The sequence below is a fragment of the Toxotes jaculatrix genome, chromosome 12, assembly GCF_017976425.1.
Source record: "Toxotes jaculatrix isolate fToxJac2 chromosome 12, fToxJac2.pri, whole genome shotgun sequence".
Classification (NCBI taxonomy): domain Eukaryota; kingdom Metazoa; phylum Chordata; class Actinopteri; family Toxotidae; genus Toxotes; species Toxotes jaculatrix.
Genome location: NC_054405.1, coordinates 25,817,035 through 25,843,376, shown reverse-complemented (window position 1 = coordinate 25,843,376; position 26,342 = coordinate 25,817,035). Strand labels below are relative to the sequence as shown.

The window sequence follows — 26,342 nt, the reverse complement described above, 5'->3', positions numbered from 1 at the left end:
CCATCTCTGTTTGGTAATAAGCTCAGAGGTGATAAAATCTTATCTTCATGGCAGACACACACAATTTCTGCTGCTGACTTATCTGCTGTTGTGTGGCTGATAAAGTGCAGTTTCCTGTTTCACACAAAAGGCTTCCACGTGGTAAATCCCTGTACACACGATGGCTATAATCAAATTACTCTCCATGCACAGCTCCTTCACAGTCAGGGATTAAATCTTAAGACAAAATAATACTCAGTGCTGAGGCACCACAAGTCATTCTGTAAATCACGGTCTGATTTTACGGTCTCCTGGGCACAATCGGATTTAGACGGTGTAAAAACATGTCCGTAGTGTCCGTGTCATCACCTAGAAAATCCTCATTTGGACAAAGGCCGATGGAGTCTGAGTGTAACCGAGGAGAAACGAGGAGGAATAAGCCAGTGGCTTCCAGCACAGCTGAGTATGATAGGCTGAGGCACCTGTCAATCAAACACTGCCCTCTTTGAGTCTTAATGTTTTCTTAATGAAACTTAACAACTGAAAGTCTGAATGTCATCATGTCATATTTCTGCAATGCCTGTTCAGCTGCGATGTTCAGATATGTTTAAACAGTAGAGTTTGACCTGAGGATGGCGTCCAAATAAGGTCACGACATCCTTTAAACCAACGGGATCATACAATATATAATACACCATTAAATCAAGTAAAAGAAAAACTCAGAATATAAAGTCTGTCTGAAATGTACAAAGCCAGGATAACACTACACTGCTTCACTCTCACGGCTCTCGGAGCATCGCGTTCGGCCACATCAACAGATGTTTTCAGAGAAACAGCTGTAAGAAAAAAAAACAAAACCTCTGTCCACGACCTGCTGAGCAGCAAACAGCAGACAGACTCAGTCAGAGCAGCTGCTGAACATGCTGCAGCATTTAGCAGCTAAAGAGCCTGATATTTACCTCAGGAGCTGGTGGAGACCAAACACAGGGCTAAAAGAGAGGGACACTGGACTGAGAGTCCTCAGGTGGACTCAGAGACCGCTCCAGATGATCCAGACTATGTTGATCTGTAACTGCTGAATGAGGAAATGAACAGCTGTTTGAGAACAAATTCACTATATCAACTATTAGCTTAAGAGCTCATTATTATGTCAGCACTGTGTTCACAGCTTGTTTCTGCTGGAAACAAAAACATCTGTTTTCACAGCTTTAAAGTCAAACAGCCTGTGTTCCTGCTCAAACACCCAACTCATCCCTTTCAAACCAAACAAATCACATATCTATGTGTCCTTGTTGCAGCTTCAGATCCCTGTAGCAAGCGCTAACATGCTAACAACAAGCCCGGTTCCTCTGAGCAGGCTAGCACTGAAATAACTATTCCCTCTAGGGCCATGCTATCATGCTAACAATAGACGTTTGCCCTCAGGCAGATGCTATCATGCTAACGAGGTATCTGTCTCTTAGCATTAAGGCTGCTGTCCCACTGGGACGTCGGGCCGCTCCTTCATCAAAGAGGGTCAGGCAGCGGAGAGTCGACAGATGCTGTGAGCACAGAGAATCTTTGTAGTTACTTGTGTTTAGCTCCACAACATCGTCATGATGAGGGCCCACATGTACAACCAATGGGATGAACCAATGAAGTGATGTCTAACTTACATTATTAACACATGAACTGTCAGTGAGCTACTTTTCACATTAATGTTTTCCTGTAGAAAACTTCTCGTCCTCTTGGTGTTTCTTTTTTTGTCTTTCTGATTGAAGCGAGATGAAAAAAAAAATCTTTAACGAAAGTGAAAAATAAAGAAGCAGAAAACTGTGTAAAACTCAGAGTTCAAAGTTCAGAGTATCATGTGATGCAGCTGAACGCTCCAGAACAGCTCCCGACCCTGGTACGACTGATTCTGTATTATAATTTGTTTAAACAGAAAATAAAATAAAGATGTATTGCTCTTTAAATGTGTCCCTGTGCAGCACAGTAGCTGCTGCATGTAATTAATGTCAGTGATCAATAAATAATCACGCCTCCTGTCGTCAGTACTGATGTTTGAATCTGATGACTGACAGAGAAACAACACAGCTGTCCCGACCCCCCCACCCCCACCCCACATTTTTTAATATTAATGAAGACAAATGTTCAACAAGGACACTCATCGTAACATGGCGAGCTGACCTCGCCTCGTACCCGCTGAGGGTCCTCCAGTCCGACATCTCGCTCCTCGCCACCTGAGGCTTTTAGACAGAGCTTTATTTAAACATAGCCCAGAGACGACGACAAGCGCCACGGGGCCCACAGCTGAGGCCGCGTCTACCCACAGAGCTGTTCATCCTCCTGACACATCCGTCCATCTATCCATACTGCAGATCTGTCTGTCCGCAACAAATCACAATCACCCTGATGTTTGGAAAGAGAAAGAGAAAGGAGGGATTGTTCGGCTGAAGGGTATCGGCGGGTAACTGTGAGGACGTCTATTAACCAGAGGCTTTCACCGTCATCATCCTCCACTGCCTTCATTCACGAAGACCGACGGCTCGACTGTTTACGCCCCTCTGCTGAGAAGACGAGACAGGACGGCCCGGAGACACACACACCCAGAGATCAGGTCACTGTTTCACTCCATCGTTCTGTGTTCCCGTCACTGGGCCAACACTTTTCACTGTCGCTGTCCCAGAAAGGCGTCCAGTCGGCTCAGAAACAGAATGAGCTGTAACTCCAGCACCAAACACTTGATAGTGACATTCATATTTGTGTTTTGTTTTATGTGAAGTGACGTGCACTGAGTGCAGCGGGAGATTCAGCTTGAAGTCTGTGATCGCCGGCATTACAACAAGCCAAGAAAGGGAAGGTCAAAGGTCGTAGACTGCAGACAAAACAGAGAAGTGGGCCGAGCCTCAGTGAATTCACATTTGAAGACTTTCCTTTGGGGAAGTCGCGGTGGCCTTGTTACTGTCTGAATCTCAAACTGTGGAAACAGCATAAAGTTTTAAAACCACCCACAACAACAGCTGTGACGTTTCTGAGGAAACCCGTGGACCATCACCCACTGTACTCTAAAAACCTAAATCTCTGCTCGTGTTCCCCAAAGGCTGCACCGTTCATTACACCTCACACACAGAGAATCAGAGAGCACAGCATTAATGTGCAGCCTCCACTCTCAGAGCCTGGCTGCAGACATTTACCACCACTCAGACCTTTTGTGTCAAATTCAGCTTTAGTCCACTTTAACAGGTGAATCCAACCTTCGTTCTGCTCGCTCTCTGGTACTTTATTGACAAAATGCTAAATCAAAAAACAACCAGCAGATTAAAACCATCCAGAACAGACTGGTTTTCTCTCATTTTTGGGGAAATCTGACTCAGAGAGAATCAAGATGTTTAAATTCCAGATACACAGGAGACACAGTATGAGGTTTTCATCCTGACTCCCAGAGAGCTGAATGGCACCGAGCACCCGTCTCAACCTCAGGCTCTAATTAATGTGTTTAGTAGAGATGCTGAATAATAGATTAAATGGCTGCCTTCCTCAGGGTGATACACCATTCATACACACACACACACAACACACACTCACACAAAGCCTAATACAGTGCACACATCCACATGGTGATTCACACACAAGAACACACACTCACTCACACTCACTCACACATCGAGTCTAAAGTCATTTAGGCAACTGCTGCCTCCCAGGCATCAATGCAATAATCTCCTGCTGAGAACTGCAGCTCTGAGACACACACACACACACACACACACACACACACACACACACACACACACACACACACACACACACACACACACACACACACACACACACACACACACACACACACAACCACACACACACAACCACACAGGGAGATATGGAGGCTTCCCCAACAGTCGCAGGTTCAAATCCCATCTGTCTGAATCTCATCTCTGTTGCCTCCAAGTCTACATTTACATTTCAGTCGTCCACAGAGATTTACACACAACTCACTCCAGAAGCGACAGATCAGCTGTGTGTGCGCTACACAAACCACCGAGCATTTATTTTCTAGTAGAAGAAGAAAAAGTCTTGTTAGAAAACTACTGCGATCAAGCTTCACACAGCACAGGATGTTTTACAGGTGAACACACCTGCAGGTTTACAGGTGAAGGTCAGGTGAACACACCTGTAGGTTTACAGCTCCTGTAGCCTGTGACCTGTGACCCTCAACTGATAAATACACACCCCAAATTAATCAAATGAGTCAACAGATACAACTGTTGGTGTCACAATCACAACCTATGGTTTGACCTTGACCTCTGACCTCACCGAGGAGTTTCAGACTGTGGACTCTCTCCTCTCAGCCATCTTTGTTTCATGTGTTTTAAAGATCAAAAATGATTTTCTGCCACGACCTGTTTGCCGGTGGACTTTAAGTCTCCACTAAAACCCTGCAGTTTATTTCCTCTTTCCTTTTCTTATCTTCACTTTTCCTCTCTGCCTTCACCCTCGTCTGGCATCTGATATTGCTTCTGTTTGTCCGACATGAAACTAAGGATTAAGATTATTAATTAAAGATAATCCCTTTCTCTCTGCTGCTGGCCTTCATATCTGAACACCGGCTCGTCCTTTTTTTCATTATTTCCCCGATTGTGCTGCTGAAGATAAACGTCTTTCCGGGCAATACACGCAGCGCTCGCTTTTTTTAACACTGCACTTTATCCTCATTTCACATTTGAGGCGTTCAACTGAGCGTGTAACTACAAGTGAGTCCTCAAGGGCGAAATGTCACCAGCAACCCAGATCAGCTCTGTCTGTCTCTCTCTTCTCTTTCCACTGGGCTTCCAGCCTACATGTCTCCAACACAACGCATTCTTTATTTTTTTTTATTTTCTACGCCAATAAACAGTAAATAACACAAACTATGGGGCAGTCGTGTTTTGTCCTTCTGTCGTCTCAATCTGTACGCTCCTGATAAGGGAAGTCCTGGCAGTGAGACAGAGGAGAAACACCATTTAATTTCCCCCCGTCTCCCTCCTCCTCCTCCCATCTTCGTCTGAACCTCTGGGAGGGCGGTGAGTTAAAATGTTGGTTAGCTGGCTCTCATGCATCTGCTGCTCAGAGGCTACAGTTTATACTTGATGTGCAAACTTAAAGGGTTGAAGATGCAGAGGAGGAAACATCAGCCCCATCTGAAGAACATCTTCACTTTAATCCACAGCTGTTGTTGCTGGGTTTCCACTCTGTATGTATGTTCACCACATGTGTAAGGAAACGCCATAAACTGCATCTATGTTTGTTTGGACTTAGCAAATTACATGTACAGCAACTTTATTACACTATAAATTAATACTGATTCATTTTTATGGCACTTATTACATTATTTTCCCCTTTTCACACAAAATAGTTTGTCCTTTACAGACTAACCTGGGACACTCTGCCTCCTCCACCCTCTACAACACACAGCTAATATAAATGTGTACAGACCAAATAAGCTTGAAGAGTGACGATGACAGCTACAGCTGCCTCTGTACGTCTCACTGATACAGATGCCTCACATTTTGCATTCAGTCCAAAGTGAGCTGTGAAATCCAGTCAGGACTCCTCCCTCTGCTCAGCTCCGTGTCTCTGTGAGACACTTCAGCCTTGTTTAATTCCTCAGTCCTGTAGATGAACAGTGAAACGAAGCAACTCAACAGCCTGAAAAATTACCTGAACAAAAAGTCATTTCACTTCCTGCGCTATGACTTTCCTCCATTTCATTCGTCTTTGCTGACGGACGGATTTTCTGCCGCTCAGCCCGAACCCATCACTCCACACTGGGAAAAACACACAGCATTCTGGTCCCATCGTGGGTTTTTAATGTTCAACAGGGTGTGAGTTCATGAAGCCATCAGCAGAGCCCGAGTCTGTGTTAACATGGGGTCACACTCAGGTTAGAGCTCCATTCAAAACCCTGTTACATGCTCTATTAGACTGAGATGCTCACTCTACCTCCCTGCCTCTCTGCCTCTCCTGATCCAGTTCATTCTATTCAGTCCACCTCCATTCAGCTCAGGCTGATCTGCTGGCATGAATGCGACACAGCCTTGTACTGCCAAAGCGCCTGACTCCATTTGGGTTCCTTCATAAAAGGCTGTGTTTATTACTGCAGATACACATTCATTAAGATTCACCCCCCCACCACCCCCGGGGTGGTCTACAGTGACTCTGCAGCCCCTGACCTTTGTCCCTGTGTCTCAATACACATCACTGGATTCGTCCATCAACGTGTCTCATGTCTCGATGTGAAATTCTGGTCTCAGTGTCTGACAGGCAGCTGCCTCTGCATTATTTCTGTTCTACATAATGAAGATGACACAAACAGGCAGAACCACAGCAGAGCGTCTCTGCAGGATAATCCGGTTCTGAGTGTGAGCTAATGTCAGCTGTGAACTCACTCTCAGATACGAACACGTGCTTCACACTCCAACTCTGGAGCACACATACATGTCAGCAGCTGTTGGCTGGATCAACACGAAGTTAAACTGTTTACGACATTCTAACATTCTTGTTTTCTACGCTCTGTAAACACAATGACATAAATCTGAACTCTCACACGGGACGTCTTACATAAATAAAAAGTTATGTTTTGGGGAGTGAATATAATGATGTTACACCACAGGCATTATTAGGTCACACTGAAGCGGAAACACTGCTCGTACGTGACTGTGACGGTTCACATCTGACTGTAAATACCAGAGGTTCATTACAAACCATAACATGATGTGTGTGTACAGTAGCAGCAGATGTTGTTGATGTACTGCTGTACAGAGTCACAGTGCTGAAGCTGCAGCAGCAGAGACGCAGCTGCAGGTTTTTCCATGAAGCTCACAGCTTATTTCATTCATATAATCTCTGTGTGCACAAATCCCTCGTGGTGCTCGGCTGCTGTCCCACCACCCCCCCCTGCACAGACGCACCCTCCTGCCTGTACTGTTCACTGTGTATATACAGGAGAACGCCATCGAGCCCCCCCCCCAAGAAGAACCACGGTTCTTCAACACAGCTCGGATCACACTATATGACGTTTGTGTTTCGAGATGCTGAAGTCACCACAAATCCAACCCTAACCAATCACAGCTTCAGTGTCCTCAGCATCACTCAGGGACTCGAGGCCTCATAAGAACAGGGTTCGTACAACGTGTCCCGTGTTAACGTGTCACTGATGGGACCGGTTTTAATAAATGACCCTTGTCCTGATTCTGCTCGGTGCTGCAGGTGAAACCAGACGTGAACGGAGTCTGAATGATGGAGCTGCTGCACCTGAGCTGATCCCACCTGCCCTCTGGATACAGCCAGCAAACACCTCTCTCTCTGTCCGTCTTTCTGTCTGCATTCTCCTGTGAAGCTCTTTGTCTTTGTCTCTGTCTTCTTATCTTTTCCATCTATCAACAATCTACCAACTGGGCAAAACAGGCAACTGCCCACAAGAAGCCGCAGGTTTAATACAACTACTACTTCAACTTGATGAACTGACAATTAGAAATCAGCACCACTGAAAGACAAAGATAACTACAGCATGTCCTCCATCCTCCATCTCTGTGTCCACATATCGTTTTAACACCTAAATTGATTTGTTGTAAAGTGTTTTATCAGATTTCTGCCATTTCTTCAGTGTGTCAACTAATTAACAAACACAAAACCCTGTGAAAGGTGGTGTTCACTGGAAATAAACAACGGCAGGATGGAGGCCTACGTACTGCAGACTCAACAAAGACACGCTTCACAACAGCAGCAGTCACATCACCGGACTGTGAGCGAGTGTGTTTATGGTGTGTGAGTGTGTGTGTGTTTAATACTTGTGTTTAAAGGTGATGTCAACATTAAAATGTGAAATCAGGGGAGGAGACAAACATCTGGAAGCAGCTGTAAACTGCACTTCCTGTTGTTTTGAAACAGTTTCAGCAGAAAACACTGATGAACATCGACAGGAAAGTTTTAATGTGGACATGTTGCAGGGACCGGACTCGTACTGCTGAGACTGTGAAAGGTTAAATGAAGAGCTTCAGAGGAGATTTCAATCTATCAACATTTACACCGTGTAGCAGCCAGCCCCACGATGAGTCTAATGATATAAAACTCCTCCTCAAAATTAGTCCGAAATTTTCACCAGCTGTTTTAATAATCAATTAACAATCTTTAAGGAAAATTGCTCATAATTTGATTGTTCCTTTAAAGATTCATCAATAGTTTAATCGATAATGAAAATAATGAGTTGCATTCCTAACCATGTGCACCAGCCTCTTCCTCTGCCTCCCCCTCCCCCCTCCCTCTCCATGCCCTGTCTCTCCTGCTTTCTGTCTCTTACTATGACACACACTCTCACACCCTCCCTCCGTCTGTTGTTTTCTCCCTGGTCTGTTGTGTGAAATGTAAAACAGACTGAGCTCTGCCTCCTGTGAGACAGACTCCACAGTCGGAGCTGAGCAGCATGGCTGCATCTCTTCGACACACTCAGAGGTAGAAAAACAAATATCTGTGTGAGAGCAGAGACTCAGTCCTCCGAGCTGCTGCGTTGGACACTTCATACGAGCGGCTCAGACCGAGCTCACGGACACTTTCATCAGGAATTAGTCTCAGTTACGACAACGTGCAGGGACGACAGCCGGTCTAACGCAACAGCACAGCAACAATGAACATGGAATCACAGAAAAAATAAATGATTCACTTTCATCAGTATATAAAAGAACTTGCATCTGGCCTCAGGTGGCCCCAACGACTGCAACTGACCTGAGGGTCATTATATCTGCAGATTTAAATACAGGTGTAATAAGGCTGGCTGGAAAATTCAGTGTTTGGAGCAGAACAAAACAAGGTCAGCACTTTGTTCTTTGAACCTACTGTACTGAACACTCCCAGGAGCCAGAGTCCATTTACTGCTGAGCTCCCTCTGGTCTACATCCACTTACTGCTGCTGTCTGCTCTTTTAAAGACTTTCTCCATTTACTTGTATTTTCCTTAAATCCCAAGTCTGTTGAATGAATCTGGATGATGGAAGAACGACGCACTGAGCCGTGGTGGTGATGGGCATTTCAAGCAAAAATAATATTCATTAGTCACCACAAAGTATTCAGACATTTTTCAACCCACCATCACCACTGCTGGGCCAAACAAAGCTAAAGTCAAAGCACAGTTAGGACGCGGTGACGTTTCTGTAGTTCAGTTTAACACATTTTAACAGCAACCGAAAACAAACACGTTCCAAACACGAGGTCAAGCAGATCTATGCGAGTCCAGAGTCACAGTTTCCACTCAAACAGGATTTTGTCAAAAGTTGAAGCTTTGTGGTTTGTTTGCAGCTTTGTGGTACAGTGAATAAATTATTGGGGTGGAAAATTGAAAACACTATTGAAGCACTGTTTTGCTCTGCTGGGCTGACAATACCTCACACAACCACTGAGAACGTCACGAAATGCAGCTGGAGGAAAGTGTGTCCACGAAGTGTGAGAAAACTGCCTGTGCAAACACCCTGATTTCTGCTCTTTAACGTCTATGACACAACATTATGCACAGTTTCCTAACTGTGTCTGTCAACAGTGGCTTTATCACAGCCTGTCTGAGGAGAACTGGAAGCACTGAGACTGAATCACACAATAAATGTGCTGTGAAACCAAAACTAGGAGCCATTTTTCAAACTGCAAGCTCTGCAGAGCTGCAGAGACGTCATTAATTCTCTTTGGGTTCAGCACTATGAGCAACACTTTCTCATTTAATACATTTGATTCAGAATTGATAAAAGAAAAAAAAAATCACTTCATAAAGCTAAACTCAGAAAAGTCGGAGCCAGAGAGAGAAATTCCTCCACCAACATCTGCAGGAAAAGGTTTGTGGATTCATGGAGAATGATTGTTTATGTCCCTGAAACTCAGGAACGTGTTTGTTTCTGAACTTACAGGCGTAGGTCATGGCGAAGCTGCTCCCTGTGTCCACCATGTCCACTTGTGGCACCAGTTTGGGGACATCCTGGTGCTGGGCCAGGGCGAAACGAAACACCTCGTACTCATGTGAGCCGGTGGGGAAAAGGCCTCCTGTTCAACACACACACACACAGATTTTATTTTATGAGGAAAAGAACAAAGTAACTGAATGGACATTAGCAGATAAACATACATGAATCAAATGTTTCCAGAGTTTCATGAACCACGGAAGTTATTTTCAGCATGAATTCAAAATCCTGTTGGAACTTACACAAACATACCAGGGCTGAAAGATTTTAGGAAAAGATCTAACTGCATTTTTTCTGGCAGATATTGCAATTTCGATTTGATTCACAATTTTCTTCAAATCAAGCTTCAGTGTAATATTCACACTGTACAGTAACATTTACAAACATGACAGGAAACTACATCATACCATTAAAACATTAAACTGCATTACTCTAATGCAAGAATGAAAACCAAAGTTAAGAACTGATTTCAAATGTATTTATTAACCAGAAACACGCAGGTACATTCTATAAAGTCACTGAGCAGCGGCAGTTACTACAGATGAAGAACTCAAAGAGCATCTTTGACTGTCTGAACTTAAAGTAGCGCAAAAAAAAATATCCTTAACTGTGTTAAGTTAAAAAAAAAAAGTTCAATGAAATACAAACAATTCCAAAGAACAATGTTAAATAAGTAATGATAAGAAAAACACAATTCAACCATTCCGTCCATTCCGTGTGAACAGTCAGCGTGTCCTCGGCAGTGCAGTGTGTTATGGCAGCCGTTATCTCCCGGTGTGTTCGGCTGCTCTTATCATCCGGAGTGACGCTGGTAAAACATGCTGGAATTGTCTGTTCGCTTCTTCGGGCCTGAGCATCAGTTTCACACTTTTCAGCGGAACTTTTCCGTCACGCAAACACCTGTGCTGATTTTTCAGGTGTCGGTATAAACTCTTGTGTTTCCGCTGGATGTTGCGGCTTCGGCGCGACAGGTTTTGCACAGTACCTGTTTCTGCTGCACGTCTGCGGCCTCAGAGCCGAAATGCTCCCAAATGAGCGACGCTGTTTTTCTTGGAGATTAAATCCTGTAACTCCGCTTCTGCTCCAGCTGAAGCCGTTTCACTAATGAAGCAGCAGGTGGAGCAGGTTACACTGATTGCGTTAGCCTGATGAGCTCGGCAGGTAGGGAGACGGCAGGTATGTGTAGGATAGCTGACACAACAGATCATATTAAACGCTCCCGCTGTGGCTCCAGGCTGTAAACTGGAGGGTTTCTGGCTTCTAAGCCGATTGAAGAGCGAGTGAATGAATCTTTGTTTTTTTGTTTTTTTTTTGTTATAAACTTTCAGACTAACCTAACTCTGACCCGGTTACTGCTAATGAAGGAGCTCGGCAGGTAGGGAGACGGCAGGTATGTGTTAAATGGAGGACGCAGCAGATCCTGGGTCAGTCAGGAGCGCTGCAAAAGAAACTGCAGCTTTGGCGATCACATGATCGCGTTAACTGAAATCGCAATTTCTAAAGCGAACTTCAGTTAAGCTTCTTTAAATTAAGCTAACCTAGCTAACGATGCTAACCTGTGCATTAAGCTAACCTAGCTAACGATGCTAACTTGTGCATTAAGCTAACCTAGCTAACGATGCTAACGTCACACTCACGGTTAAACTTCCTCAGACGGTTAAAAGTCGTTATTTTGTCAAACAACATCAAACTTTATGAGAAACCGAACACAGACGAACCCTGTGCCGTCGTCAGACCGGAGATACACAAACAGTGAACACGACGTTTCCCGGTGTTTGAACCGGTTGGGCGCGTAAACCCACCGGACGCTGCACCTGCGACTCCTACCGGCGTTACACCTTCAAAATAAAAGCATCTAACTGGTGCAAAAAGCGCCGGTTCATGTATAATATATAAACAGACAAATAAAATAAAACTCTTAAGTCTCACGCATTGAGCTTTTCGGTCTTTTGTCACGCACCCCCGCCACACATTGTATTTCTCACGCTGAAAAAAAAAATACCGGTAAATTGCTCTGGTGCGCCGTTGCTATGGAACCTGGAGGAATCAAGCAGGTCTGCTATGGAGTCCAGCCTGTCACTTACCTGTCAATCAAAAAAGGAAAACGGGGTGGGGTCACTCATATTTATGTATTTATTAACGGTCCCTGGCAAATGTTGGAATTTCACAATCAGCCTCTTCTCCACCTGCTGTGTCTGATGGAGGTGGAGCTAATTTAACCGCTGCCTACTGTCGGGTCTTTCTGTTCAGATGAGTGGAATTTTTTAAAAATGAAGTTAAACACAGTCCCTTTGTCTGACTGCTACAGCTCGTATTCACCATCATATCGCTGTGGTGAGATTTACCTTAGAGCTAAAATACAACTTCCTTTACCAAGCATGCTGAAAACTGCTAACACCACAAAATGGGGATGTTACAGGGACATTATTGGAATAGTATGGGATTTATTCATCAGAGTTACAAAGGCTGGAAGCAGTCCATCTGCTCTGACAGAAGGTCTCACTGATTCAATAAACACATCCACAGAAAACCAAAGCTACTGATTTTTAATGCTGATGCTCACCGGATGGTTTGCAGGGTCAGACGCACGCGGGCTGCAGGAGTGAGCTTATTCCAGTGAAATCCAGGTTAGTTCAACTTGATGCTACATCAGCACCAAACCCGAGAGGACACTGCAGCAGAGATCTGGACCAGTTTCCCAATGAATCACATTATAATTTCATTTCAGGAGAGTAACACGCCCTGCAGCCCACAGCCGCCTGAGCCACACCGAACGTGACCAAACCAGTCAAGGTTCAAAAGAGAATAAAAGAGCTGACGGAGGAGAAGTGTCAGAGTGAAAGTCATCTTAGACTGAAAGGTGCTGACATTATTGATCCTGAACACAGAAAACACAGGTGATTGATCCGATGGTGCCCAGCTCACCTGTGCTTACAACAACCAATATGATCATATTAGTTCATAATATACAGTTCAATATCAATAAAATCATCTCTTGTTTTAACCTGTATCAGTTCATCATGATTTATTGGTTGATTATATTTTGTATTATTAAACTAAATTGGCAAAATAACTACAGTTATACACGTAGAGCAGGATAAAGTACAACTTTTACCTTTAAGTATCATAAAATGAAAATACTCAAAACTGAACTTCGAATTTGTATTTGAGTATAATGCTTGAGTAACTGTACGTAGCCTCTCTCTGAGCCTGTCTTACCACTGGAAGCTGAGGCAGGGCCTTCCTGAAGAGCAGCGCTAATGGGCTTTTTTGTGCTCTTGGTGTTGTTAAGGGTGAATTTTGTTTCGTGTTTCATTGCCCCATTTACAGCGACCTAAGGAGACTGAATCAACAATAGTACAACAAGGTTGTGAATAATGTGGTTACCGTCGTATCAGTCTCCAGTGCTGCAGGAAAAGCTTGAGTGTACTGAAGGAGAAGACGAAATATTACAAAGAATACATGAAAGCTACGCTCCACCAGCTCCCACAGGCAGCAGGATCCCAGAGGAAATATTATAGGAACCATTAAACACACTATCCCAACATACATGGGGATTTACTACCATAAGGGCGGCTGAGAACCTTTACGACGCAACAAGAATATTAAAGGGAAGCTGTGAGTCAAAAAGCAAACCACCTCACACTAAGAGCAGTGAAAGTCAATCAAACATGTAGTTAAACAACAGAAAATTAATCAACTGCAACTATTTTGATAATTATTAATTTCAGTCGATTTTCAAGCAAAATCTCCAAATATTCTGTGGTTCCTTCTCACATGTGACGATTTTCTGGTTTTCTTTTTCATCAAACATCTTAGGGTTTTGGATGGTAATGTGAAAAGAACAGTCATCCTGAAGACATCACAGGCTCCGAGAAATTCTGAAAGATTTCATCAACCAATTACACAAATAATAAATAAATGACAGTAGGCTACAAACTGCAGATCCTGGTATGAACACGTAGCCTTGGTGCTGTCAGCAGATAAAGATAGAAATACACACAAACATATCCAGTAACTATAAACGCCTTATAGATAGATAGACAGAATGTGAATGTGGACACTGACATGCTGCTGGTCACAGAGGGAATCCCTGCTGAGCTCACTGGGACTATTTAAACATAATAAAGTCACAACAGGAATATTCCAGCATATATTAGGATTATTACAGGAGCCAGTCTGAGGGATGAGGCACTTTAACAGGCGTTAGTGTTGAAGCATCGCGCTTACAAAAATCCCGTGAACTCAACATATTACATGAAAAATGATGTAAATCTATGTTAAAGAAATACCACTGGAGCTGAGAGAACCTTAACAGTGCGTCGTTATGTGAATGCTCAGGCTGATCCGTGGCTTTAATGTGCACAGATAGGAGCTTAGATTGGACATATAGGACCTCATGTCTCAGACACTACGAGTCTAAAATCCTGGATTCGGAAATGACCCAAGATGTAAGAGACAGACAGAGAAGCCTGCCTCGACCCGAGCGGGGCTTCCAGCTGGTCCGGGAGCGCCCCTGGGCGCAGGCACCCCGCAGCCTCTGCCCGCCGCTCACTCACCTATGTTGATGTTACTTGGGAAACTTGTGCCGCTGCAGAGCCCGATCAGCAGCAGCGGGAGCAGGAGGAGGACCGAGGGGAGCGGGAAGCTCTGCAGCCGCATGTTTTCCTCCAGCAGCAGCACCGACGGGAGACGCGGAACAACCGGCGTAATCCCATTCACACCGGGGCCGGTACAGATCCACCTCAGCCCGGCCACAGACTCGCACATCCACCGGCAGCCTGCGTCTGTCTCTGAGTCCTTCCCTCCTCTCAAACATCCATAGCTGAAGCGCAGAGCTCTGCTGCCGCGTCGACTCTGAGTGTCAGAGTGTTTGTTCACTGTTCCTGTACCCCACTGCCCCCCCCACCCCCAGCCTCCCCCACACACACCCCTCACACCGCCTCCCTCCCTCCTTCCCTCCCTCTCTGGTCAGTTGAATTGAGCTTTGCTGGCATGAAAAACACCGATGTGTCCTGACAAAGCAGGATGAATAAGGAGCAACAGCAGTAACTGATGAGACAATGCTCTGCTCCTTATGAATATATTCACAGAGACAATACAAATCATCACCACACAACTCACAATCACAGCAAACACACAGTGACACTGACCACTGGTTCCTCCAGTGCTGTGAAGCACAGTGTCGAGCTGTGATGAGGTTTTACGCCACGTTTCAGAGGGAAATGTTGTTTCTTTACTAAACTACATTTATCCAACAGATGTTTATCCAACATTCACCTCTGAACCTCTGACATGGTTTTATATCAAGATGTAAAAATGATCCAGTAAAAATCCAGGATCAGTGAATCAGGAATTAGTTTTCTCTTCTTTCTCTCCCACTAATCATCAAAACTGTTCAATAATCAGTCCTATCATAACCACCGAGGATGATATTTAAGTGATGAACTTTATAATCTGTGGAGCCAGTGAGTTCCATTCAAACACTGACTGATTTATGACGCTGGATTTTTTCGTGGTCACGTCCTTCCTGCTGTGTTTGTAGTAAAGTGTCACTAAATAAAAAACAAGTTTATATTTCAGACAAACAGTGGGATCTTTGTGGCACGTCTTTGTCGTTGGGATATTTCTAATGAAAACGAGCAGCAGATTCACTAATCTGTGTTTTTCACATCCAAACCTGTGATTTCGGCCCAGGGAGACACCTGCGCTCATACCTGTGGTATCACTGTGTCCTCGTGTCTCTGCAGTGAAGCTGCTTAATAAAATATTATCGTGACTGATATGAAATATCTAAATATAAAAAACTTCCTTTAGCTCTTCAGAGCTCCAGTGGTCAGTTATTAAGCAGTGAACTCGCTGGGATCCCGCACACCGATGGGATTTAAAGCACCTTACCTGTTGAACATCCAGGTAAACTGCTTCACTCCAGGGATCCGAGGGAATCTCATGATAAACACCGAACAGAAGAACTTCAGCTGAGTGGACTCTGACATCAGATTTAACGGCAGACGCTGCAGAGGAAGCAGTGCAGGTCTGACGGCTGCCGCGTCCTTCAGGGTGAGAGGTCAAAGGTCATTGAAATCTTTCGAAACATCCTGACAGCACTGTCACATTTATTGTTGCAGCAGCGGAGATGATTGGCCTGAACGGATCATTTTAAAGGTTAGAAAAGGATAAAACCAGACAAAGCAAATTTCATGTCAGTCTGTGTGAAAGCTGTCGTGGTGGAGCTAAAGGAAAACTCTAAATATCAACCCTAAGATGCATCCTCTGGGTGCCATGAACGTCGCAGCAGTCAGTCCAACAGCTGCTGAGATGTTTCAGAGGCGGACTGACGGCTCATCACAGCCGTCCCCCGGCGACACTAAACTCACCAACAAAAGCTTCCTCCAGAGTATTTTATGTTTTGTTCATTTCATTTCCTGCAGAGTTTATAAATGAATCAGTGAGTATTTCACCGTTTCTTCATGCCCCCTGTCGTCAGAGTCCAGAGTTATTTCTTTATCAGGACCAAAGGAAACTCAGGCGCAGAGTTAAAGTTGTATGTTTCTACACTTCCTAATCACAAAACGTCCGCCCTCCTACACAGTTTGCCCACACAAGGAATAATGGGGACGCTGATAATCCGCTTCTATTCACTTTCTATCCAACCAATTTACTGAAGACAAAACAAAGAGAGAGAGGAGAACGATCATCCTCATCCCCGCCTAATTAATTTATCTGCACTCCACAAACAGGCAAACGGCCGCGTAGCGTAGGTGGATCCACTAAAACAAGACAAATGATCAACTTCTGACGACACATGCAGAGAAGACGCGCACAGCTCTGATGAATCTGGGTCTGTGCTGCTGATGGTTCTACACAAACCAAACAAGTCTCAGATATTTACCAGGCTTTCAGAGGCAGAGAGAAGGGTTCGTACACACAAATCACAGTCAGGGTGTAGTCAGGCAAACGTCATTTTTCACTGTGTTCAACACCACAAACCAAATTCCATTCAACTTTTTTGGTACTTTTGTAGCAGCAGAGGTTTCAGAAGCATCAGACAGTCACTGGTCTGAGAGCGGTGGTGTTAAAGTTGTGCGTCACGCTGTCATTTGTGAGCAAGCGTCAGTTCTCATCCGCTCTGCTCCGTGTTCAGATCAGAAGTTCAGACATGAAGCTGAGACACAGCTGCTGTTTAAAGCCTGTTGTTTCTGACGTTCAGTGTTTCTGTTCGTTACATTATCTACAACAAGCAGGAGGCTCATGAAAGAGTGATGCTTTTAATCTGCTCTTTTCCATAAAGGATGATGGGAGAATGAATAAATGATGATGGCATTGTGCCCACACAGCACTATTTACCCATGCAGAGTGTATGTAATGTGTGTGTGTGTGTGTGTGTTGTATGTAAAAGCTGGTTTACAAAGCTCAGCGCTCATGCTCTCCTCCTGTGAGTGTAAATCATAGATGTGGAAGGGAAGCGTAAGTAGACTGTTTTCCTTTGTATGTAAATAACGTGATTATCTGTATGTGATTGTCATGATGTAATCTTTGTGTCCCTTCACTTTCAAAGGTTTTTAAAAGTTCAGATTTAACCATCACTTTTTCAAACTCGTCTGTTTCCAGATTTCAGAGCGAACTGGTTTCATTTTTAGCTGCGTGAGGACATTTTCCAACAAACGTTCATTCACTTTCAACATAAAATATTGCTTCTTATTTTTTGCACTTTAGCACAAAGGTTCACATCCATTGTCTCTGCCACCCTCAGCCCTTTGTTACTGTACGCACAGTAACTGCTCTGTGAAGCCACTGCTGCTATCGACCGCGCTGAGCTCCCTCCTGGAAACCACAGAGAAGTGAACTGTAAAACTTGTGCTGCTGATTAAAGAAGCTGAACATTTGCTGAGCATGTTTGGGATAAAGAAAACTAAACTCACACACACACCGTCCTCCGGCTGTGTGTGTGTGTGTGTGTGTGTGTGTGAGACTGTATAATGCTGTCACGGTGCTGTTTGATCTACATGCACTTCACCTAACGTGTGGAAACTCACCTGATGTATTGTTTTATAAAAATCGACCATGATGCCAGGATGGTTTAACTCCACGGTTTGACCCTGGTCTTCTAACGTCTTCTTCCCACACATCAGCTGCGTTCATGAGACAAACAGGTAGAGCGTCAGGCAGGTGGAATAATACAGCATCACAGGAAGTGAGACAGTGAATATTAAACACTTCATCGCCATGTAAGAGACTGATTGTGTTTTTCTTCCCTCACTGAGTAATCAAACATCTCACTCTCTCACCTCCTCTGGTAGAAAACCACAGACTCTAATTGCCATAAATCACTGCAGCGTCTCAGCGTGCTCTCATTAACACAGTCGTCAACACAAAGGTCAAATTAACGTCGTCCTCAATCACGCGTCTTACAGATGAACACAGCTCAGAGCCGTGAGTCTGTGTGATCACCCACCTCCATCAAATACACTTCTCTCCAGTCACATCTCCACCCATCAGTTTTTCCTCGTAGGTCAGGTTAATGGAGACACCGTGTCCACGAGGTCCCACACCTCACACACCAGGACAGAAGCCGAGCCACTGAATTCACCTGAACATAGTGAAACTGTGCCACCGAACACCTGAGGACACCAGCGAACGTTCAGCAGCCAGCAGCACGGGGCTGTTTTATTCATGGACCCCGTGCATTAAAACTGTCACACGGCATCAGCGGGGCCACCGAGCGGCTCGTTCCCGGGTCGCAGGTTCAGATCCGGCTCAGCGGTGCCGGCCTGTCTCTGTTTGCTGTCAGCCTGAATTGTTTACAGAGGCAGTTTTAACAAAAGCACTTAAGAGAAAAAGCACTTTGTGAGCAGCGAAGGCCAGAAATAACACACACACACACACACATTACAGCAAAATGAGTTCCCATGATTTCACTGTAGAAGGAAATCTGACTGGAGTCAAAGGAAAGAAGGAAGTTAACTAAGGAGACTGCTGCATCTGTCCTTCCTTCCTTTAATCCTTTCCTTTTCTCCTCTCTCCCCGTTCTCCCTCCATCTTTCCCATGTTTATATGACATGTTAATTTTCAACATTAACTAACATTAACTAACATTAACACAGACCTAATTACTGGCTGTGGCTGCAGAGATAAATCTGACGCAGCTGTTATTTGTGCGTTTCCATCTCCTCCTTCACACACTAACAACTTAAAATACACACTGCACCATTTTAAATGTATAAAACCTTCTTTAGTAAATAAGGACAAACACAATTTGGTTCAGCATCTAGAGAAAACACATCCTTAGTAAATAGTGAAAAATAAACTAAATGAAAATCAGGTGTCAAAATAAAAAACTATTCAGGTCTCCCTGCCTCTTCTCTCCAGTTCTTTCTTCGCCTCCTCCACTCACAGGAAGCAAAGGAAGGAAAGACGTCCTTTCACCGGCTCGGCTGTCAGCAGTGGTTAGAGACCCAAGAGACGAGAGGAGGAGAGAGGAGGAGGAGGAGGAGGATGAAGAGGAGGAAGAGGAGGAAGAGAAGTCAAGGAGCTGTTGAGTGTTTTCATTCATCTTTCTGGGTAATTTTTTTTGGAGTGGATGAAAGTTCTACTGTGAGACTTGTCAAAATAAGAGATTTAAAAAGAAAGAGAGAGAGACAGTGAAGGTTTGTCTTCAGGAAACGTCTCTGGCCTCCCAGAGACAGATGCAGCACAACTTACAGCAAACATCAACAGAGAAAGAAAAGATGCAACAGCCACAACGATCAGGGATGTTTAAAGTCTGTATCCCTCTCACTCCTCTCACCACTGCCAAGTGCCTTTGATTCCTCTGTGGTTTGTAGGGACAAAGGACACAACCTCATCCAGAGACGGCCTGAGAAAGGACGTGTGAAGGTAAACAGGTTTTGACCATTCATCCTCTGGGGACTATGAAATGTGAACCTCAGGGTGACCTGTGCTCCGGGGCAGAACGTGGACATTCAGATGTTGTGAAATGTCAAATGTAAAAGACAAAATGTGTCCACGTGTGAGAGAGAGTGCGTCTGTTAACGGCAGCAACAATAACTGCTGCACAGATGAAAGTGAGCTGAAGTGCAGCCGCCGCTCAGCTGACAGATCTGTCAGTCAGGATCAGACGCTCGCTGCTACAAACAGCCTCGTGTTTCCTCCCGAGCGCAGACAGCAGCCTGGTAATTGGCCGGAGATGAGAGAGGGATGATGATGATGATGATGATGATTTCCACCAGGCAGCGCTGCCTGGCTCAAAGGCCCGTTGGTGAGAAAGCCTCGGCTCAGGGCCCTCAGACGGTCTTCGTCAGTCACGTCAGAGCAAAGCGAGGCTTCCCATTGGCTCATGATTCGTCCAAACCTCAGGAAACGCTTCGTGTTGTTGTAAAAGGCTCTGGAAGCTAAAACAGTTTGTGGAGAGGAGACGGAAAACGAGCAGGACAGTTCACGTTCCAAACAGCGTCTCTGTAACCAGCCCTGTCTCAGAGAAATTACACTTCTATTAGACTAATTAGCTACAGCTAATCAGCTAATTCGTTCTGAAGGAAACGTAACTGTGACCTGATCACGTTTTCTATTAGCAGCATGAGGAAACGTTGATTTACGCATTTGGAACGTGTCAGTTTTCTGACAGAACATCTGATCTCACGCAGAGACCAGGACGTCAACCTCCGTAACGATCACAGCAGCCAACTTCCTGTTTATGTTTCACACTTTGATTCATGCTAACTGTCAGTGAGAGGACAGAAAACACAAACCTGAAGCCACGACTGAATAAAGTGGTGAGGAACATTAATGAATCATTAACTCTACAGACAGAAAGCCATCGATCAATACATAGATAGATAGATAGATGAATAGATAGATAGATAGATAGATAGATAGATAGATAGATAGATTATCTCCTTCGTCTCTCTGAACCAGCAGTTATCTGTTCTCTCTTGTCAAACATTAGCAGCCAATCAGCTTTAAAATCACTTTCTAATTGCTTTTTATACCAGTTGTCATGGCAACCGTGCTACTCTTTGAAGCCATTTGATGGTTTTTAGGCTCCTTCAGGGCTCTATGACTCTGTGTGTGTTTCAGTATGGCGTTGGTGATTCGCTGATTTACTGGGCCACAAATAAATACAGAGAGGGCTGCAGCAACTTAGCCAGCGAAACACACACACACACACACTCTCTCTCTCTCTCTCTCTCTCTCTTCTCTCTCTCTCTCTCTCTCTCTCTCTCTCCCTCTCTCCATGCTGGGATGGTGGTTGTACAGAGCTGGCAGGGAGGCAGGCAGCTGCAGGGAGGAGTGTTTTAATCCTCAGATCTGTCCTCAGTGAGCTGGAGGTCTGTGGGGGGGGGTCACAGGTTTAATCCCCATCATCACTATCAGTGGATGAAGTGAACAAGACCTTCAGCTGTTTGTGATTATAACTGAGGATCAGCTGCTGTCAGTGACCACAGACGTGCTCACTCACCTTGTCTGTTGTTTTTGTGTGTTTGTGTTAATGATCTTGTATTTTTAAGCCTTTAGATTTTAGGTTTAATGCAAGAATTAGATTCATGTTATAACCTCAATATTAAAGATTTTGACAGTAACATTGTTTGAAATGAGACAGCGATGAAGCTACAGCTGAATCTGCAGCTTTACAGATGTTTACACTGAGTTTCAGCTCGTTGTTTATCTGTTTACTGTCCTGCTTCACTCTCTCAGCTCTCACTGCATCGTGTTCAGCTGCAGCTGTTTTTCAGTTATGTTTGCTTTAGGAGCTGGTGGAGACCAAACACTGAGCCAAAAGAGAGGGACACTGGACGGAGATCCATCAGGTGGACTCAGAGACCGCTCCTGATGAAGGATTGTGTCGATCTATAACAGCTGGATGTGGAAAGGACCAGCTGTTTGAGAACAGAAGTTCAACACGTCAACTTTAAATTTGATGACTTGTACATGTTGAAGCGTGCTGCTGCTGGTTTAAGGTCGGAGGCAGGTGCTACAGAGTGTGTTATATCAACGAGAGTCCTCACAAGTATACATGTACAGGTGTGTGTTCATCAGAGATCTCAGGACTAACCAACGCAGACAACAACACACCATCAGCACTTCACACACATCGACACACTCCCCCTTTGTGTGTGTGTGTGTCCTCATCACTCTCTGTATGTGTTTTGACAGCTGGACAAAGAGACAGAACAGACCAGGATGTTGTTGTTTATTAGACGTCATTAAAGTGAGGGATGATCCATCCTGGCATCAGACCACGACCAGCTGAACATCGCTCTGACCTTCTCTGCTCTCAGTCTGATGTCTGGTGTGTCTCTCAACAACATTCGTGACTGTTCAGCTTCAAAAATCTCTTGTACCAGTTGTCAACAAATGACTGATTATCCAAGACTCATGTTTTCAATACATGATCAAATAAAGATGAAGCAGCAGGAGTATTAATCTGCTTCCTCCTTTAACTCTCTGACAGGGAGCCATTGTTCCACTGAACACTCAAACAGCAGCTCAAACCCACCTGGAAACAAACCAAACTCATTTACAAGTTGCAGCCAAAAGCAGCGTTTCCAACCTTCCTGCGGTTTTCAGGACATTGAATCATGATTCGCAATCAAACGGATCAACAAACGACGGCGCTCCCCCTCCAGTACTCAGTATGGAAATAGGGGTGATCATTAGGACATCAAATTGGATTGCAGAGGAAGAAAAAAGCTGGAAGGAATTCACCACTGTGGCTCTGACTGCACTTTGTACAAAACGCTGCTGCTTGACAGATTGAATTACAGCCCAAAGTGGGGGAGGATTAAAGTCATGCAAATCGAGGGGCAATAATACACGAAAGGGAAACTGTCAGACAAAAGATCTTCCACTCACAAAGAGCCAAGTCTAACGACGGCAAGAGCTCGAGAGGATGAAATATAAACCTCACAAAGGAAGAACAAATTCAGGTAAAGACAGAACACGACGGTTTACAGGACATGAAGAGTTCATTTAGAATCGGATTCTTACAGTTCACACACCTCACTTTGTTACATCTGACAGAGTTTAAGCTCCAACCTTTAGAACAAAGACAGAGAACATTTGGTTCTGTAAACGGCTGAACCGAGATCAGAGTTGGTGTCGGCTGGACGACCGGACGCGTCTTTAGCATCTAGTTTCAGGCTCAGAGTAAAAACTTTGTTCATGCTTTTAGTAACAAATCAACATAATGCAAATCAGGGGGACAGAGAAGAAAGAGCTCGACAAACTCCGCTGATGAGAAGATAAAAATGCTGAATTCGTTCATTTCTCTTGGAGGGTGAACATCTTTTCCTCAGCCCCCAAACTGTTTGGATGAAAGCAGATCCAGAAAAACTTTCTGGCCGATACCAGATCAAACTTCCTGCACAACAGATGAGCAGCAGGTGATCCACTCACACACACACACACACTCGTTTATTAAAAGGATCACCTGCTGTTCTCTAAGACTTCCTCTTTCTTTCTCTCCTCCTTCATCATCCTCCCATCATCCTTCAGCCTCTCCTCTAAGACTTCAGCTCCTCTTCAGCCTCTAAGATTTCTCTGTAACTAAAGCCTCACAGACCTGTTGCTGCTAAATTTAAACACTGAATTATCTTTAGCACTTTTAAGTGTTAGCATGCTGATATTAGCATTTAGCTCAAAGCACAGCATCATGGATCTGTGTGTGTGTGTGTGTGTGTGTGTGTGTAGAACGGGGAGTGATTCGATGACATTGTGTAGTCGCAGCCTGACCTTGGTGTCGTCGTCTCTAACAAACAGCAGCCAAACATTGGTTGGGAGATGAGAGATGCTGAAAGCTTCTTTGTCATCGTGCGTATAGAAAGTCATTCTGTCTGAAGGGATTTGAAATGATCAATAACAGTTAATCATATCAGACTCTGAAAAAAAAAACGTTAATCATATCCAATGAAACTTTAGCCATCATCCAGATTTTGTTCCACCAACAGCCCTCAGATGCTCCACTGTTTTTATTTTTGAAGTTTGTTTTGGTGAATTCTGATTGAAGACCCATCGTTTTTTTCTGTTTTTAATTTGATGTAATCAAACCTTGTCAGCTCTGAAATTTTCTTTTTAAATATTTAGATAATTTTACCACCTGATAACACGACGAGTCACTGTCATTCCTCTGAATTTGGTATTTTCAAGAACAACTGTATGGATTTTTTGTGAGCTTCATGCAGAATCTGGGTCAGATCTGTGCTTGTGCATCGATGCACTGTGAGTCTTTGACTTGGTTTTCAGATTGATCTGTTCGCTCCTCGCTCTAACCACAGAAGCTGCTCTGTTACAACATGATGCACGCTGACGTCTTTACTCTTCATGATAATCCACCGTTTTTTTTTTTTTTAAACAGCTTCAAACACTCGGGGGGTTGAACTGTAAATCGAACCTTTTCCACTCATGTCTGTGTTGTAACAAAGGTTCGATTGATGCTCTGATTTCCACAGACACCAGATGAACAGGAAGCACCAAACTGAACGATGGAGTGAAACCTGTGTTGGCTCCCACAGGCTTCACCTTCTCTGCTGAACATAGTGTGACTAACACATGAGTCATTTCTGGTCTCCAGTGGGATTTTCTCTCATCTTCGGAGTTCAAATGAGCCTAGGTGAAGTTTCATTTATTTTGAATAATACGCAGCGCAGCTTTGCATATTCATGAGGTCTGTTGGTGTCCAGTGTTGTTTTAATGCGAGGTGAGCAGAGCGGCGGGGGCGTACGCCTGATTTCACTCCTCAGGGCCTAATGGACGGACCCACAGAGTGCAGCGCCGCACGCTCAGAAAGCTTAATCAGCCGTGTGTCCCTGTGCGTTTCAGCCCACGCAAGGACCTCCACACGTTAAAGGCACATTTCCACAGCGACACACAGCTCACCTTGTCCCCAGCGTATCACCGATGAGCCACAGGGAATGTTTCCAGGTCAAAGGGAAGCTGAGCTGATCCACACACAGGTCTGTGCAGCTGACCTGGGAACAGAACAGCCATTTGGGTTCAGTTTCAGGGATTCAGGGATCGCTTTGTCGAAGGATTATTAAACTGGCACAAGCCCAGGAACCCACGGAATCAGGGGGCCCCTTTGCCAGGGCCTCTGTTTGAAGCAGCTGCTGACATTTGTTGTTGGAAAGCAAATAAAACGACTATAAAGAGACACAAAATGGCTCCAGAGAAACAAAAGCAATTACAAAGAGACAGAAAAAGACAGAAAACATATTAATGCAGGTGTAAAACCTCACAGAGATCCAAAGATTTCATCTAAGAAAACAGAATCCAAGCAAACACTGATTTTGTCACTGTTCAAGTAAGTAATGTTATTTTATTTTATTTTAGCATAATCTTAGCACCGTTTCTTTGTCTCTTCAGTGAACACAACATAACAGAATAAATCCTTCATGACCATGAGGAAGAATTACATGCTGCCCTGTGTCCCTTTGGCCTTTTTGTATGAATAATAAAAACAGGAACATACTGAATGACAGCACCCACCTCTGCCTCTCCTGGCCAGCACATCAATAAATTATCTGATAATGTGATGAATAATTTACGACTGGTCAACTAATACTGCAGTGCCACGTTCTCTGAACCTGAACTTTCCACATCTTTATTTCATGTGCTGTTTTTCCTTTTAGCCAGAGAATGTGACTTTCATCTGCAGGTGGAGCGGAGTTCACAGAATCAAAGAAAACAGCTGTGGCAGCCGCAGAGACAAAAAATCACTGCAAGAATGTTTGAATCTATCCATTTGCTCAAGCATGCTGGGAGATGTAGTTCCACCAAAGGTAAAACTGATTCATAGACAATCAGGCCTCAGAAGTTTCCCCAGCTTTAAAACACAGAAGCCTGCCCACATACACTCACCCTGGTTATTACAGTGCTGAACTAATGAAGAAACTCTGCAGTGTGAAGAGGCAGAGCTTCACTCCTGACGTGTGAGAGCAAAGGGAGGAACCACCCTGGTGTTCCTGATAAAGTGCTCGCTCAGTGTGTTTTATGGATGAACGAGCTGATGGTGCTAAAGGAAACGTCACCAACATCACTGGGGTTCATCTCCTGGGCACCATGAATGTCTCATCCATCCAACAACTGAGACATTTCAGTCTGAACCAAAGTGGTGGTCTGACTTCACCGTCCACAGAACCAGAATCCTCCTGTGAAAACTACTTAGAAAAAACTCGTAAGACAAGTGACAGAGTGCAGATGAAAGACTTCTGAACACCAGAATCCTCTAAGAGACTTTTCACTTCGCCAGAAACGGTTCAGTTTGGTCCAAACGTCAGACAGGAAGTGACCCAGTGAGCTTAGAGCAAAACGAACTGGACGGATCTGACCTCGGTAAAAGAGACGAGATGAGAGAACACATTCAGTACAAATCAAAATAACACAGATGCTGCCAGCACTGACAGCTTCATGCTGC

At 44.4% G+C, this 26,342-nt stretch overlaps 1 protein-coding gene across 3 annotated transcripts in view; it reads right to left on the bottom strand.

Annotated features, from left to right (window-relative positions):
- The window catches only part of LOC121190449 (glutamate receptor 1-like), a 44,572-nt gene extending 29,808 nt beyond the window's left edge, over window positions 1-14,764 (bottom strand). For all 3 annotated transcript variants that reach the window (XR_005894988.1, XM_041051185.1, XM_041051184.1), the window contains exons 1-2: window positions 14,491-14,764; window positions 9,879-10,013 (exon numbers count right to left, since the gene is read on the bottom strand). Coding sequence is in view for 2 of the 3 variants with exons in the window: in XM_041051185.1 (XP_040907119.1) it covers window positions 9,879-10,013; window positions 14,491-14,701 (346 nt within the window). In the remaining variant the exon portion in view is untranslated. The remainder of the gene's footprint in view (window positions 1-9,878; window positions 10,014-14,490) is intronic.
- Between the last annotated feature and the right edge of the window lie 11,578 nt (window positions 14,765-26,342).